The 17902-nt window shown below is 40.4% G+C and overlaps 1 protein-coding gene across 4 annotated transcripts in view; it reads left to right on the forward strand.

The window, feature by feature from the left end:
• Window positions 1-659: 659 nt before the first annotated feature.
• The window catches only part of FAM13A (family with sequence similarity 13 member A), a 315289-nt gene continuing 298046 nt past the window's right edge, over window positions 660-17902 (forward strand). For all 4 annotated transcript variants that reach the window (XM_066279160.1, XM_066279162.1, XM_066279161.1 and 1 more), the window contains exon 1: window positions 660-829. In XM_066279160.1, the coding sequence (XP_066135257.1) occupies window positions 803-829 (27 nt within the window). In that variant the 5' untranslated portion in view covers window positions 660-802. The remainder of the gene's footprint in view (window positions 830-17902) is intronic.

Raw genomic sequence — 17902 nt, forward strand, 5'->3', positions numbered from 1 at the left:
AAACTTATAAAATCTATCAGATTTTCTAATGACACAGTATATGGAGTAAGAAATTATACAAAGAGGCTAATTTTCCAGACTGTAGCTCATATACATAGAATTGCTGATGTCTAGAAGCATGATTTTTTATGCCTATTACCAGAATATGTGAATAAGATTACTTTTAAATAACTAGAAGCAGTAAGAAACACTTACATAGAATAGAGACTTTTCATTTAGGACAATTCTTATAGAATATGATGGAGGAAAGAAAACTTGGATAGAATTTAAATGGTTTCTAGGGGGGCAACAGAAGTGAAAACTGCCTCTAAGTGAGGAATATGTCTGCATATTAAAACCTGAGTGTAAATATGTGAACTTTTCTTAGAAATGAGTAGCGACAAGGAAGCTAGTTGGTGTTTTTGCTTTCTGCACTGTTAGCTCTGTTAATGAATACCACTCGCTGATCAGCGTGTTCTGAACAGAAGCCTGTGTATGTGGCTTGTAGCAAGTCAGGTTTAAGAAAAAGATATCAGTGACTTCAGAACCATGTCACATGACTCCCTCTCTTTGCCAATACCAGACTCTGTGGATCAAATTTCAACTCCAGGAGAGTCCTCCCCACCATGTGGGTTTAACCGAATGAGAAGCAGAACCACACTTCCGAGAACGTTAGGAGGTGCTCTTCACTTTCCATGGGGCCTCGGCATTGGGAGCTGGTTTTCAAATCAAAGCATGGCCATTGAATGGAATTTCAGCATTTTGCTGTCATTTTGATATTTTCATCTGGTCTCCATCAGTTCTACCAGACTCTTCCTGCACGATGGGGGCAGGAGCTCTCGCCATCTGTGTGAGTACAGGCCGCCCAGGTCTCCTGTGGGCACGCCAGGGCTCTGGAGCGGCCTCCGCCCTCCCGGTTTTGTTGAAATGTGACTTTGTGACTTTGTTTTACTTTCTAGAAGGGGGTGGTGGTGTAGGTTTGTTATTTAAATCTCTAGCTATTCAAATGCGCATTAAGCAGTATTTTGGGCATTCTGCATTTTCTGTCTACTTTTCCTTTCCAAAAAAGGTGAGGGAAAACGCATGCTGAGTTGATTCAGTCAGCTTGATTTACGGTGGAGCACTTTCAAGCGTTGTAGACTTTCTTGTTCTGAAAAAGTGAAATGTGAATTCTCAGTTGTAGTTATCGGAAAAAATCCTGTGGCTAGGTTGAGAAAGAATTAAAATACCCATTAATTTATTACCTCTGAGTATGTGCACAGCATCTTTGTATTAACATTCATGTTTACGTTTAGTAACTCTGGAATTTCTGTTTCAGCATAGATGCTGAAAGTAGTGGTGAAAAAAGCTTGCTTCATAAATGTGACTCTTTAATCAACTGTGGAAGCATCTGGTTGTTACAATATAGTAGCGTCAACGAATAACACTGATATAAAAATCCATGGGGAAAATGTGTATATTTCTAGAGCTAAAATTCATGAATTTCAAGAGCAATTCTGTTGGTGCTTATACATAAACTTTTGCAACAACCAAGTATTGCCTATTTGTCAGTTATAATTTACAGAATGCTATAATTAAAATTTTTATTTTAATAAATGGAAAATGCATAAATATACATATTTATATTTCAAGTTGTTAGTGTATTCTGAGGAAGCATTTTATGTCTTTAGAGGTACTAAGGGAGAAATACCTTACTCTGTTGTCACCTTAACTGCTCCCTTGTGTTTTTTTCACATTTAGGTCAGATCCTTTAAAAAAAATGTTCAAAAAAACCTGCAATTTGTTGTAGGTTGTGATGGCATCCTAAAATAACCAGAAATAGTCAGGTAATTTTTGACATATAGGTCCCGATTGGTCACCAGATTGTGTACCAACTCCACGGGTTGAATTTTCTTAGTAAATCTGCAGGGTGACTCCTCTCATCCAGGCTCAGAACGTTTCAGACGGGGCGCCTTCCGCCTGTCTGTGCGCCTTTTCCTTTAGCCCTGAGACTTCAGCGTCCAGGCATCCAGCTGGTTATTGTGTCAAAGTGTTCCCTTCAAAATCTGATTTTTTTTTTCTTCATATAAAGTACTGAGATTTACTGCAGACACTAGTCTGCATTTTTCCAGCTTTGTAGAAGAAATACTCGAGGACCAGAAATGTGTAGTGTGAGACAGGTAATGGACGTTTCGTCATGAGATCTGCAGTTATGTCTGATTGTCTGGTTGTGCCCTTACCTCTTGCCCTCCTGAGTACAATGATCTGACCTTGACTGATATGCAGACTGACCCAAGTATGAAACTTTGTATTTCCCTTTGTGTAGAGCCAAAGCATGTACAAAATTTCATTTAAGGTTGATGTAAAAATCATACTGTTTAAGAGATTATTCACCCTGATAGGATTGATATGAGTGTCTCTTGTTTTACTGTAGGAGGAATTGCAACATAGTATTTCTGCAAAAAAAGATAACAATTGGAGAATAAAAACTTTTTAAAAATGTGGTAGAAAAGTGAGAACTATACATATGGGCTAATAAGCTTTTCTTAGTTTGGGATTTTTCTACTTAGTAAACATATCTTCTCTGTAGCCACTTGTCAGGTATGCTGCTGAAGATAGTCCTCAGACAAAATTATATAGAGTACCAAATATTTCTTGTGTGTGTGCTTACACATATGTGTGAAATTAGGGATTCTTAAAGTGGGACACAGGCTGGTTTAAAGATATTCATTTCCTTTATCCATTGACTAACCAACTTTCTTTTATTTTCCCCATTTCTTTTGTTTTCCTTCTTCCTACATTGGTAGTGCTGTTAGTAAAACTATAGCAGGCTCACCAAATTTACTTTCATTGCTAGTTATTTGTACATAGAAGAGGTAGGTTCTTTACTAGAAAATAATCTTTTTTTCTCAGTAAATCACCACATCGCAGAACCAGAAATTGTACTTGCCAATTAATGTTATCTTAGTCTCTTCTAGTTTGAAATGTAACTTTTGTGGGACTCAGGCTCCCTCAGGTAAATCCTGAGTCTTTCAGATTCCCTGCCCCTCCTTCTGTTCACTCCAGGATGGCATCTGGGCATGTTGAGGACACGTGGGTGAGAGTGAGGAGTTAGCATATTCTAGTGGATGAAGAATGGGGGCTTAGAATGCATGTGTGTAGGTTCTTTAATATAGTCTAGATGCTCTTATATGAGGGTGAGTTCAGGTATCAAATCTGTGACTGGTGAATTTGTAGATCAGTTCTCTTCATTTTATCAGAGCCCAATGTCTACCTATCCTGATTGAACCCCGAGTCTTGCTGGTGCCAGAAATAATTCCAACAGTACCAGGCCTTTGTAACCTTTGTCCCTAACTTGGGCATCTCTACTCCTATAGCCTTATCACCTGGTACCATCAGGTACCTTACATATATATACCTTATAGTGCAAGCAGGAGCTATGGTTATAGTACTCAAAGACTCATTCACCACAGATCAGATTAAGATACTCTGAATGCCAATTTACTGAATCAACTTAAAACACAGTATAAAGCAAGGGGGAAGTGATGGGGTAGTTTTACCCACGTAGAAAGGTTGAAGGGTATTGAAAGGACCACATTCCCATCACCTTGTGTCACATAATCTTCATCTAGCCTGTCTGAATGAAAACAAAGAATTATATACCCCACATGCTGCTGGCAGACATCTAATCTACCCAGCTAAAAAATGGGCAAAGCTTGTGAACAGGAAGTTCACAAATACAAATGCTAATAAATGTGAAAATTGTTTGATTTCATTCATAGTTATAAATATTAGCAAATTAAAAATTTTCAAAACCAGTAATGATGAGAGAATGGGGAATGGACACACTCCATGCTGTCCATCAAGTTGTAAACCACTGAAGCATCTTTGTAAGGCAATATGGCAGTATATCAAAATTTATTATTTATATACCTATTGATCTAGCGATCTCATTGCTAGCAATTTATCTTATAAGTTCTTGTACAGTTATGTAAAAGTGTTTGCAAGAGTGTTCATTGATGGATTATTTGTAATAGCAAGAGCTGTAAATCTAAATGTTAGTAGGTTGGTGAAATCAATTATGGTATCTCTGTGTAATATAATTATAACAACTGTATGTGCCAATATGGAAAGATCTCCAAATAGATCAAGTAGCAAAAGCAAGGTGCATAAATATGCAGTTGTATAGTTATTTGCCTTTGTTTCAAAAATATGCATATATATATTTAATTATGCATAGAAAATTTTTTCAAGGAAATGAGCTATTAAGGCTGGGATAGGAAAACTTTTCAGTTTAAACTTGTGTGTGTTTGAGTTTCGATTAAGTATATGTATGACTTTTATTAAATTTAGTAAAAATAAAGACTGCTCAAAGAACAAGGAGCAGTAACTCTGTCTAGAAATAAGATTGGTTTACAGTCATAAAGGCAATGACTATTAAGTTTGAATGTTAAGTACTTTCACAAATACATGTTGAAATATACAAATTATTATTATTATTATTATTTTCCATTTTTCTGAAGCTGGAAACAGGGAGAGACAGTCAGACAGACTCCCGCATGCGCCCGACTGGGATCCACCCGGCACGCCCACCAGGGGCGGTGCTCTGCCCCCCAGGGGGCGATGCTCTGCCCATCCTGGGCGTCGCCATATTGTGACCAGAGCCACTCTAGCGCCTGAGGCAGAGGCCACAGAGCCATCCCCAGCGCCCGGGGCCATCTTTGCTCCAATGGAGCCTTGGCTGCGGGAGGGGAAGAGAGAGACAGAGAGGAAAGCGCGGAGGAGGGGTGGAGAAGCAAATGGGCGCTTCTCCTATGTGCCCTGGTCGGGAATCGAACCCGGGTCCTCCGCACGCTAGGCCGACGCTCTACCGCTGAGCCAACCGGCCAGGGCAAAATATACAAATTATTTGAACGTGTTTAATATGTAAAAGGAAATAGACTTTCCCTCCTAATTTCACAGAGCAGACATAGAGCAGGTAGAGTATAATGAAGCAGTTTCAACACAGTTGAAGTAAGTGTCTAGAGATTCTGGTGTCTAAAAGTTGAGCTGGTGGTCTTAGGGGGTGATCAGCACCCCATCACCAAAAGTAAGAAGAAGGCTGAATGGTCATAGTCCGACTTGTCATAGTGTTTTCTCATGGAATTAGAGTTATAAGGTGAGACATCTTGTAATATTCAGGATTCTCTAAGTAATTGTGTGCTTTCCAGATTTTGTGGTCTCAGCTCATTTTTCTTTTATTTGCTAGACTTGGAAATTTAACACACACACACACACACACACACACACACATCTTTTGCCCCATCCACTCCATGTACTTGCTTCTATTAGGGCTTCCTTTACTTGGAGGATTAGTGGGTTAGCCAAAAGGGAAGGCAGGATGCCATGATTTTAGTAAATAGAGCTAGAATGGGGTGGGGGGAGAAATAACATTTTAATTGGTAAATGGAGTATTATTAGCTCTAAAAACAGTGGAGATTTTTAAAATAAAATAACACCAGAATTATTTAATTTTTACTCCATTTTATTTATGGAAATTGTATAAATTACTTAAAATTATACACTGGAACTCGGGCAAATGGTTCTTTCTAGGAAAAATGTAGACAATGGCAGTGGGAAAGTTGTGCTAGAAGAGAAACAGTTCAAGGAGAATTTGGATATAAAATTGTCTTATAATCAATTAATTTACATTTGGTCTTAATTTCCAGAGATTCCCTTAATATTTAAGAAACTAGTTTTTATTAAAACACAGATAAATGATGTCACAGATATTATTATTTGTCTGGTTTGCACTGTAATTAAATGACATGGGCCTGGATATACTTATACGCAGCATTAGTTTTAAGTACAGTTGGGTTTTCTGAAACTGAACAGTTTAGTCTTAATTTTTGCAAAAACAAAATGTTTAACACTAAAGCTCTTAACTATAGTAGGTCTTGAACTTTAAATCTTTGTAATTTGTAAAAAAATATTTCTGTTTTTGACTTTACATTCTGCTTAAATTTGTTGAGATACAATAGTAAAAGCAGCGCTTTTAAGATTACTTTTCAAATTTGATTCATAGCAACCTCCTGCAAAATGATTCTCTTCTGTTCAAATCCTCCTTGGCTCTACTAAGACTGCCAACAAAAGTTCAATACTAGTGACATCGAGAGTCGTCCCCTTTTTTCCAAATGACCAAGCAATTCTAAGCACATGAATGTTTTGGAGTTTTCAGGTTTTTTTACACATAAGTGTGTCAGCAGTGGCCTGACCTGTGGTGGCGCAGTGGATAAAGTGTCGACCTGGAAATGCTGAGGTTGCCGGTTGGAAACCCTGGGCTTGCCTGGTCAAGGCACATATGGGAGTTGATGCTTCCAGCTCCTCCCCCCTACTCTCTCTCTGTCTCTCCTCTCTCTCTGTCTCTCCCTCTCCTGTCTAAATGAATAAATAAAAAAATAAAAAATAAATAAAGTGTGTCAGCAATAATAACTTACAAATGACCTATTCTGGGCCCTGGCCAGTTGGCTCAGTGGTAGAGCATCGGCCTGGCGTGTGGGAGTCCCAGGTTCGATTCCTGGCCAGGGCACACAGGAGAAGCGCCCATCTGCTTCTCCACCCCTCCCCCTCTTCTTCCTCTCTGTCTCTGTCTTCCCCTCCCGCAGCCAAGGCTCCATTGGAGCAGCGTTTGCCCAGGCGCTGAGGATGGCTCTGTGGCCTCTGCTTCAGGCACTAGAATGGCTCTGGTTGCAACGGAGCAATGCCCCAGCTGGGCAGTGCATCGCCCCCTAGTGGGTGTGCTGGGCAGATCCCGGTCGGGCGCATGCGGGAGTCTGTCTGACTGCCTCCCTGTTTCCAACTTCAGAGAAATACCAAAAACAAAAACAAAACAAAAAAAAAACCTATTCTGGAACTTATTTATTTCATTTACATTCATTGAAGAGGGACATGATATGCTATTACAACATAAGAATGTGAAATGTTTCTAAAAGCCAATTAATTTTAGTGTGTTTTTTTCTACTGATACAAATAGTCTCATTTAGCCAAAAAATATTACTTGTTGACTTTTTTCTGTTATTAACATCTCTTTGAAGTATAATTATGTCATAAAATATACTCATTGACAGTGTACAGTTTAATGATTTTCACTAAATTTACCAATTGTGCACATATTACCACAGCCTACTTCTAGAACATTCTGTCACTTTGTGAGCTCCCTTGTGCTCATTTATAGTTTTTCTGCTCCCACCATCTGCCCTCTTCCCCACTTCCAACCTCAGATGACCCCTAATTTACTTTATATTTATAAACATTTGCTATAAAGGGATTCAAGCAATATGCATTCTCTTGTGACTGGCTTCTATCACTTAGCATAATATTTTTGAGATTTATCAATATTGTAATATACATCAGTATTTCATCCTGTTTAACACTGAATAATCTATTATATGACATTGTGTTTATCCATTTACTAGTTGATAGACATTTGGGTTATTTCCAATGTTGGTACTACAAATAATGCTGCTGTGAACAATAATATACAGTGGTACCTTGAGATACGAGTTTAATTCCTTCTGTAACCGACCTTGTAAGTCAAATCATATATCAAACAAATTTCTCCCATTTAAAATAACTGAAATAGATTTATTCCATTCCAGCCCTGTGAAACATCCCCAAACCATCCTAAATTATGAAAAAGACATCCTTTTAATTAAGAAACACACATGTATACTTTACCAATGCATTACAAAATATATGAAATAAAAAAATGTTATTTAGTACTGTATTCTTACCTTGGAGACTGACGAGTGTGGCTAACGGAGGTGAATAGCGGAGGAGGAGGGAGGGAGGAAGGGATGCAGGCACTGTAGACACGTAAACTAAAACTGCACTTTCTTAACACTGAATGTAAACTAAAACTGCATTTTCTTTACTTTAAATAAAACTAAAACTGCACTTTCTTTACTTAAAATGAAACCACAAAAACTTAATTGTAAAAGAAAACTCACTTTCTTAACTTTAAACTTAACCTAAGCTTAGCATTACGTATTTTTCATTTAATCATCACCTGTTTGTGCCTTTTTGGCTGCACTTTTGGCACTTTCACTTGCAGGATTTTTGAATAAAAATCTATCCAAAGAGGTTTGCTTTCGCCTGGCTTTTAAAATGTTACGGACCTCCCCCCCCCTTCCTCTCTGTCTCTCTCTTCTCCTCCTGCAGCCAAGGCTCCATTGGAGCAAAGATGGCCCAGGCGCTGGGGATGGCTCCTTGGCCTCTGCCCCAGGCGCTAGAGTGGCTCTGGTTGTGGCAGAGCGATGCCCTGGAGGGGCGGAGCATCGCCCCCTGGTGGGCAGAGCGTCGCCCCTGGTGGGCGTGCCGGGTGGATCCCGGTCGGGCACATGCAGGAGTCTGACTGTCTCTCCCCATTTCCAGCTTCAGAAGAGTACAAAAATAAATTAAATAAATAAATAAATAAATAAATAAAATAAAATGTTACGGAAATGTGACAAACAAGTGTCATTAAAAAGTGCTGAAGCACAAGTTGTAACTTTTCCTGGGTGTTTCTTTTCAATGAAACTTGAAAGCTTCTCCCACATTCCAGCATGTCTTTAGTTTCTCTTATAGAAATCACTTCCTTCGACTCTACCTCCTCCTCACTGCTAATCTCTTGCATCATCTGTACTTCCTTCAACTCCTCAGTTGAGAATTCCTCCTCATGTTCCTCGACAAGCTCATTTTCGTCACCCTCATCTACCTCCAGACCCATCAACTTTCCGAGGGACACAATCTCCTCCAACACTTCTACCTCGGTCTTGGTCTCTGGTTCGAATCCTTCGAAGTCCCTGTCTGCAAACAACATCAGGCCATAATTTTTTCCATGCTGAGTTCTTCTTGTAACCTCTTGCCATGCCAAGTCAATAATGCATAAACATATCACAATGTTGTAGTAATCTTTCCAAAACTCTCGAAAGATTAGAATTGTATTCTCAGTCACCTCAAAGCAGCAGCGGAACAAGTGCTTTGTGTAAAGCTTTCTAAAGTTGGAAATGACCTGCTGATCCATAGGTTGCAAGATTGAAGTTGTGTTGGGTGGGAGGTAGAGGACTTTCACGAATTTGAACTCATCGAGAATGTCATCTTCAAGATCAGGTGGGTGGGCTGGAGCATTATCAAAGATTAGTAATGCTTTCATCGGGAGTTTATTTTCTTGAAGATATTTCTTCATTGCAGGACCAAAGACGAGATTTACCCATTCAATAAAAAACTGCCACGTAACCCATGCCCTAGCATTGGTGTGCCACATAACCTGCAATTTTTCTTTAAGAATCTTGTGAGTCTTAAAGGCTCGAGGATTTTTGGAATGATACACTAGCAGTGGACTTTACTTTACAGTCACTGCTAGCATTTGCACCCAATGCAAAGGTCAAACGGTCCTTCATGGGTTTATGGCCTGGCAGCTTCTTCTCCTCTGCAGTGATGAAAGTCCTCTGGGGCATTTTTTTCTAAAACAATCCTGTTTCATCACAGTTGAACATTTGTTGGGGGATGTAGCCTTCCTTTGTGATAAGCGCAGCAAAACGTGCAATGTACTCCTCAGCTGCCTAATGTCAGCACTCGCAGCTTCACCATGCCTCACCACCAAGTGAAGGCCAGATCTTTTCTTGAAATTTTCAAACCAGCTGTGACTTGACTTAAATGTATCTTCTGCTGCCTCTTTTGAGGTTGATGGTTCTTTCTTCTTCAAGTCACCATAAATAATACATGCCTTTTCGCATATTACAGTATCTGTCACTGTATCTCCTGCCAGCTCTTTCTTTTTCACCCACACCAGCAGAAGCTTATTTCTTCATGGATATTTGTTCTTAATTGGGACAGAATTGTAGTTCTTTTCACTGTATTTGCACTTTTGATGACATCGTTTTGTTTAAGGATGGTACAAATTGTAGATGTATTGCGGTCATACAGCCTTGCCATTTCAGTCACTTGTACAACACGCTCATGTTTTTCTGTTATTTCTTGCTTTACTTCTATCAACATCATTCTCTTCTTCTTCTCACCACTGTCCTTAACATTCACTTTCTTCGGCCCCATGATAGCACACACAAAAAAGTTAGTAAAAAATGCAAAAATGATGCAAGAACGAGTACAGCGCACGAGATCCAACTTGATTCGGCGGGTAACGTGAGAAAGAAGGAGATGCTGGTGTTGTGCTGCTGATACTGGACCCATGCGCCAATGTGCCAGCTAGCTGCAACTTCCTGAATCACGACTCATATCTCGGAATTTTGCTCGGATCTCAAACAAAAATGCGGACTGAGTCACAGCTCGTATCTTTAAAAAAAAATTGTATGTTGGTCTGCTTGTATCTTAAGGTACCATTGTACAAGTTTTTGTGTGAACATCTATTTTCATTGCTCTCGGGTAAGTACTTACAAGTAGAATTGCTGGATAATATAGTAAACCTGTTGTTTAATATTTTAAGAAATTGCCCAATTCTTTTCCAAAATGGTTGCGCCATTTTCCATTCTCATTATCAATGTATGAAAATTCCAGTTTCTCCACATCCTTGCCAGCATATGGTATTAGTAGCTTATTTGTTTTTTACAATGGTTATTCCAGTGAATTTGTTAGTGGTAGCTCAGCTTCTTAATGATTAATGGTGTTAGGCATTTTTTCATATGCATATTATCCACTTGTGTATCTTCTTTGGTTAAATGTTTGTCCATATCTTTTGCCCATTTCTTTATTGGGTTTTTGCTTTTATTGAGTTCTTTTTATGTATTTTGATACAGATCCTTTATCAGATATATGACCCACTGGATGTGGGGTTTTTGTCCTGTCTTCCAAATCAGTTCAACCAGAACCAAAGGTACTGATTTTAACTTTTGGCTTCCTGGGTCTTACTGTTGTGCCCACTCAGCCTGGAGGTAGAGAGGGTTGAGAGCAGGATCAGGCAATGGTGACACAAATTCTACCATTCTTACCTAAACCTCATCAGTTTTTTTCATGAATAACTATTTATCAATTTGTTTTTGCCTTTGGTCAATTTCTAGAAACCTCAAATGGTTGTTTTGACAATTTTGTCTACTTTCTAATTACTTTTAGAAATAGATTTGCAGACCCCTTTAATCTATCTCTTTTCTTCCTTCCTTCCTTCCTTCCTTCCTCCTTCTCTCCCTCCCTCCCTCCCTCCCTCTCTGCCCCTTCCTTCCTTCCTTCCTTCCTTCCTTCCTTCCTTCCTTCCTTCCTTTCTCTCTCTCTCTCTCTCTCTTTCTTTCTTTCTTTCTTTCTTTCTTTTCTCTCTTTCTTTCAGGTGAGAGGAGGGGAGATAGTGAAGCAGACTCCTGCATGCACCCCAACTGGGATCCACCCAGCCATCCCATCTGGGGCCACTGCTCAAATCAACCAAGCTATCCTTAGTGCCTAGGGCCACACTCAGACCATTGAGCTGCTGGCTGCAAGAAGGGAAGAGGGAGAGAAGAGTGCCCTCTATTTATGACTTGGTGTCTGTTCTGTTTATTTGTTTTTTTGGGTTTCACATATAAGTGAAATCATATGGCATTTGTCTTTTTCTGTATGACTTACTTCACTCAGCACAACACCTCTAGGTCTATCCATCTTGTTGCAGTTGGCCAAGATTTCTTTTTTTTATGGCTGAGTCGTATTCCATTGTATCTATGCACCACTTCTTCTTTACCATTCATCTGTTGACGGACACTTAGGTTGCTTCCATATCTTAGCTATTGTAACTAATGCTTTATATGGATGTATATGTCTCTTTGATTTAGTGTTTTGGGTTTCTACAGATAAATACCCAAAATTGGAAATGCTGGGTTCATCTTTGTCTCATTGTATAGCCTTTGTTTTAAAGTTTATTTTGTCTAATACTAGTATTGCTACCCTTTTTTGTTTGTTTGTTTTCATTTTCATGAAATATCTTTTTTTATCTCTTTACTTTCAGCCTTTTCACAGCTTTCAGTTTGAAGTGAGTCTCTTGTAGACAGCATGTATAAGGTTCTTGTTTTGTTATCTATTAGCCTCTGTATGTCTTTTGATTGGAGCATTTAACCATTTGCATTTAAAGTAATTGTTCAGCTTGACTAGGAGGTGGTGCAGTGAATAGAGCATCGGCCTGGAATGCAGAGGACTGAGTCTCCAAACCTGAGGTTGCTGGCTTGAGTGCAGGCTCATCCAGCTTCAGTGTGGGCCCACCAGCTGGAGCATGGTATCATAGCCATGACCCCATGGTTGCTGGCTTGATACTGGCTTGAAGTCCAAAGTCACTGTCTTGAGTCCATGGTCACTGGCTTGAGCCCCCCCCTCCAGTCATGGCACATATTGAGAAAGCAATCAGTGAACAACTAAGGTGATACAATGAAGAATTGATGCTTCTCTCTACCTTCCTGTCTGACACCCTCCTTCTCATAAATAAACAAACAAACAAATAAAGTAATTTTTGGTAGATATGTATTTTATTATTTGTATATATTCTTAAAGACCCTTTAACATTTCTTATAATACTGATTTGGTATTGATGAACTTCTTTAGCTTTTTCTTGTCTGGGAAGCTCTTTTTCTGTCCTTCGGTTCTAACTGATGGCTTTACTGGGTAGAGTAATCTTGTTAACAGGTCCTTGCTTTTCATCACTTAGACTATTTCTTGCCAATCCCTTCTGGCCTGCAACGTTTCTGTTGAGAAATCAACTGACAGTCTTATGGGAGTTCCTTTATAGATAACTAAGTGTTTTCTCTCGTCTTTGTCTTTCACCTTTGGCATTTTAATTATGATGTGTCTTGGTGTGGGCCTCTTTGGATTCATCTTTTTTTGGGACACTGTGCTTCCTGGCTGGGTTAGGGAAGTTTTCCATCATTTTTTCACATAGGTTTTCAATTCCTCGCTCTCTCTCTTCTCCTTCTGGCAACGCCATGATGTGAATGTTGTGCCAAAGGCTCCTTACACTATCCTCATTATTTTGAACTTTTTTTTTCTTTTCTGTTCTGATTAGGTGTTTTTTTCTTTTGTTTCAAATCTCTGATTTGATCCTCTGTTTATTTACTCCACTGTTGATTCCCTGTAATGTAGTCTTCGTTTCAGTTAATGTTTTCTTCATTTCTGATTGGTTCTTTTTATCTTCATTTTTATGTTCCCTATCTCTTTGTTGAAGTTTTCATCTACTTTTATCATATGTTTATTGAGCATCCTTATAACCAAATGCAGATTGCTCATCTCCATTTTGTTTAGTTCTTTTTTTAGAGTTTAGTTCTGATTTTCCACTGGGATATGTTTCTTTGTCTCCTCATTTTGGCTGCCTCCCTGTGTTTGTTTCTCTGTATTAGGTAGAGTTGCTATGTCTCCCAGACTTGGTAGGCTGACCTTAGTTAGTAGGTGTCCCATAGGGTTCAGTGGCACAGACTCCCTGATCACCCAAGCTGGACACTCCAGGTGCGCCCTTCCTGTGTGGGCTGTGTACACCCTCCTGTTGTAGTCGAGCCTTTATTGCTATTAGGACCTCAATGGGAGGGATTTACCCTGCAAGGTGATTGGCTGCAAGAACTGGCTGTGACCACTGTAAAAAATCAGCTGTGCAGGAGCCAACCCCATAGAGTAAGGCTTGTTTCACGGGGGCTCTGGTGCCTGCTGAGTTTGTCCCTTGAGTGCGTTGGTTGTAGAGGTGGTTGTGTGGTGCTTCAGCGTTATCTGAAGCTATTGACTGGTGCACGAGCTCTGGGGCCTCCCAGGAAGAGCAAGCCAAGATCAGCCACCATCTGTGCCCTACCTGGGGCCACCCAGAATGAACTGTAGAGTGATCTGCAGATGGCTGCTACTTGTGCTGGGCTTGAAGGTGCCCAGGAGAGGCCAGACTGTGAACCAAGGCCAGTTGCCACTAGTTGCTGGGTCTGGGGCCACTTAGAGAGGGGTAGGGGGCATACTGAGGTCAGATCCTGCTTGTTTGATAAATTTTAGGAAAGTTCAAAGCATGAGCCAAGAGAGGTTGTTTGTATAGAAAAACCACTGGAAACAGCCTGGGAAGGCCCACCAGTTGAATGGGTCAGGGTCTCAGACAATCACCAGGATGAGTTGAACAGTGTGAGCCAGGTTGATGGAGACTCAGATTTGGCATCCACCTGCTGGCTCTGTGGGAGGAGGGCTCAGAAAAGAAACAATGGCTCCTGCCAGCTCTTCTGTCTGGAAGAAAGCAGCCCCTCCAACCATTGTTCTGATGCCGGACAGTTCAGTTCCTCCCCGTAATGTCTCTGGTGCCTTTCAAGCTGCTTCCCCAGCCCTGGAGTTCAGAGCAAGTAAGACTGAGTAAATTCATGTGTGGGTCCTTTAAGAACTCTTAGGTCTCCCTCATCCTCAATTCCTGTTGGTTTTTACAGCCAGAAGTTATGGGGACTTCTCTTCATGGCACTGGAACCCTGGATGGGGGCCTGGTGTGGGGCTGGGGACCGTTTGTTCCTTACGGAAAACCTCTACAGCCAAGATAACCTTTCCAAGTTTTATCTACCACACATGGGTGTGGGACCAGCCTGTTTTGTGTCTCTACTCCTCCCACGAGTTTCAATATGATTTATTTCCTTAGTTATTGGACTTCTGTTCAGTTAGATTTTAAGTGGTTTTAATGATGGTTTTTCTGTAGTGTAGTTGTATTTTTGATATGGGTATAGAAGGATTGGAGTACAGCATTTACCTATGCTACCATCTTGACCAGAACCTCTCGACATTAGTTTTATAGCATTCTTTTTCCCCCAAATACGTTTATTGTGAATGTCATGAGATCCTATGAGAGGAGTCTAGCTCAGTGTTACTAGTACTTCTCCTGTGTTTGGAGGATAGCCCGAGACCAGGCCCTTGCTCTTGCTGGGCATTGCCAGATTGCCCTCCAGAGACTCGAATCACTTTACAGCCCACCTCTTTGCTTTTAATCAACATTTTTTTTCTTGAAAAAAAATTTCCTTGAGCCTGACCAGGCAGTGGTGCTGTGGATAGAATGTCGGACTGGGATTCAGAGGACCCAGGTTCAAAATCTCGAGACTGCCGGCTTGAGCATGGGCTCATCTGGCTTGAGTGTGAGCTCACTAGCTTGAACACGGGGTCACTAGCTTGAGTGTGGGATCATAGACATGACCCCATGCTCGCTGGCTTGAGCCCAAAGGTCGCTTGTTTGAAGCCCAAGGTTACAGGCTTGAACTGTCTGTCCCTATCTGTACCTCTCTCTGACTGTCTCTATCTCTGTTACAAAAATAAAAAATAAAAAAAATTAAAAAAATAAAAGAATTTCCTTGAGTAGAAAGGATGGCAAATAACATCACATTTCTGTTTTTGCCTATCTTTGATTACTAGGAATTCTAGCACATTCTGGGAAAATCTACAGGCACACCTCATTTTATTGTGCTTCACTTTATTTTGCTTCATAGATGTTGCATTTTAAAAAAAGGAAGGCAGCCCTCGACCAGCAAAAAGATTATGATTTGCAATTTATTGGGATCCTCACTTCATTGTAGTGATCAGGAACAGAACACACAATATCTCTGAGGTATGCCTATATTTCATTTTTAGAAGTGACTACTATTATTTCTTCTTTATATGCCTTAAAATCTGTATCCAGATAACTGCCGTTCACTCTGTAGTTTTGTCTTCTGAACCACATGGCAGCTCTTCTAAAATCTGAAAATGTTTCACTCTAGTCTTCTCTTTTGAGTTTGTTTCAAGTTCTTCACTCTTCCTCACATAACATGGTTATACTTCTTAAATTAAAATTTTTATGTTTCAAATTAAAAACTTATTTATTTCTTGCAACCAAAAGGATGATTTTCTTAAATATGACTGCTGTTTGCCCATCTCTCCTTTGCCTCCCAAGAGGTAGTCTGTGTCGGGAGGACTGTGTTGTATTCTCTGCACTTGCCCTCCAAGGCAATGCACTCGCTATTAGCTGGTGTCCCACAGCCCCCTGGTACTTCCTCTGCCTCTTTAGAGTCTTTGTAAGTATTTCCTGAGCCTTCTTTCTTCTCATCTCTAAGCAAGTCAACACGGTTCAGCTCTGATTCAAAATGTACTCTGTCTTTAAGGTAATATTGATACATATCTGGAAGTGATTTTTAAAGACTTTCCACTGCTCGGTGACTGCTGGTCCTGTCCAGACTCCTCACAGTGCTGGTCTGCCACAAGCTTCCTGCCCCATCTTCATCTTCACTTATGCCTTCAGCAGCACATATGTGCAAACATTTTGTTCTTTGGCTACCCAGGGTCTATTGTGGTTCTATACAAATTTTAGGATTATTTTATTTCTGTGAAAAATGCCATTAGGATTTTGATAAAGATTGCATTGAATCTGTAGATTGGTTTAGGTAGTATAGACATTTTAAATAAATTTGTTTTTCTGATCCATGAGCACGGACTATTTTTCTATTTGTTTCTTCTTTGTGATCTCTAAAAATATGTTTTCAGGTTAAAAGTCATTGTTTAGATCCACGATGCACATAGCTAGTAATAGAAGCTACTAAGTGTTTGTATAAGGATAACTAATAAGATGTTAAAAGGCCGTGGCCAGTTGGCTCAGTGGATAGATCGTTGGCCCCGCGTGCGGATGTTCTGGGTTCAATCCCTGGTCAGGGCACACATGAGAAGTGTAGCAACCACTGGCTTCTCTTCTCCTCACTCTCCCCATTCTCTCTCTCTTACTCTCTTGCAGCCAGTGGCTTTTGGTTCAGTTGTTGCCCCAGGCTCTGAGCATAGCTGGGCTGGTCCAAGTGTCGGCCTAAGGCACTGAGGATAGTTTGGATGGTCCCAGCACCAGCCTCAGACGGGGTTGCAAAGTGGATCCCGGTTGGGGCACATGCTGGAATCTGTCTCTCTATCTCCCCTCCTCTCACTTAAAAAAAGAAAGATATGCAAAAAGTGCTTTGAGTTTTAAAATTAATGAGCTAGATTGGGAAAAATTGATTTATACAATGCTTTTAATTTCCTTGATTTAACAATACATTCAGGCCCAGGCTGGTTGGCTCAGTGGTAGAGCATTATCCCAGCATGTAGAAGTAAATCCCAGGTTCGATTTCTGGTCAGGGCACATAGGAGAAGTGACCATCTGCTTCTCCACCTCCCCCCCCACGCTTGCTCTCTCTCTTCCCTGCCCACAGTCATGGCTTGAATGGTTTGAGCAAAGTTTGCCCCAGGGGCTGAGGATGGCTCCATGGCCTTGGCCTCAGGTGCTAAAATAGCTTAATTGCCGAGCAACAGAGCAGCAGCCAACCAGCAGTGTATCACCTGGTAGGGGCTTGCCGGATGGATCCTAGTTGAGGCCATGTGGGAGTCTGTCTCTCTGCCTCCCCGTCTCTTACTTAATAATAATAAAAAAAAACCCAATACATTCAGTAAATAATTGTTGCCATTTTGACATAGCATTATTAAAAGATGTATTTTTTTTTTTTCATATAAAAGAAGTCCATAGATAGGTAATCAAGGTGGTCTCTATGATGTCAACAGGCTGCCAATTTCTCCTCCTCCCCCTTTTTTTCTATTTTACTGCCCATAGAGCTTAGCTTCTAGCTTCTGGGTTGCTACACAGTCATGAGATGGCTATTGGGCATTACAGCAGTGATCTAAGGAAAAGGTGGTATGGAGAACAAACTGAGTTGGTCTCCCTTTTAAGGAGCTTTTCTAGTAGCCGTAACACCTTCCATTTATGTCTTACTGGCCAAATTTAGGTATATGGCTATCCTTATCTACAAGGGTATGCTGCGAAGAAGGTGGTATATTTTAACTGGGTACTTTGCTTCCTACCCTCTTAAGCAACATCAGAGTTCTGTTAATAAGGAAAAGAGAAATTACCCATCATTAAGAAACTAAAACTGCCACAATCCTTTTAAAGAATTGGTTACTACAAAAACAAATTTCTAACATTTATTTTATTGATCTTAGAGAGAGAGAGGAAGGGGAAAGAAAGGGAGAAAGAGAGAGAAAGAGA

Source organism: Saccopteryx bilineata, chromosome 5 (genome assembly GCF_036850765.1).
Source record: "Saccopteryx bilineata isolate mSacBil1 chromosome 5, mSacBil1_pri_phased_curated, whole genome shotgun sequence".
NCBI classification, from domain to species: domain Eukaryota; kingdom Metazoa; phylum Chordata; class Mammalia; order Chiroptera; family Emballonuridae; genus Saccopteryx; species Saccopteryx bilineata.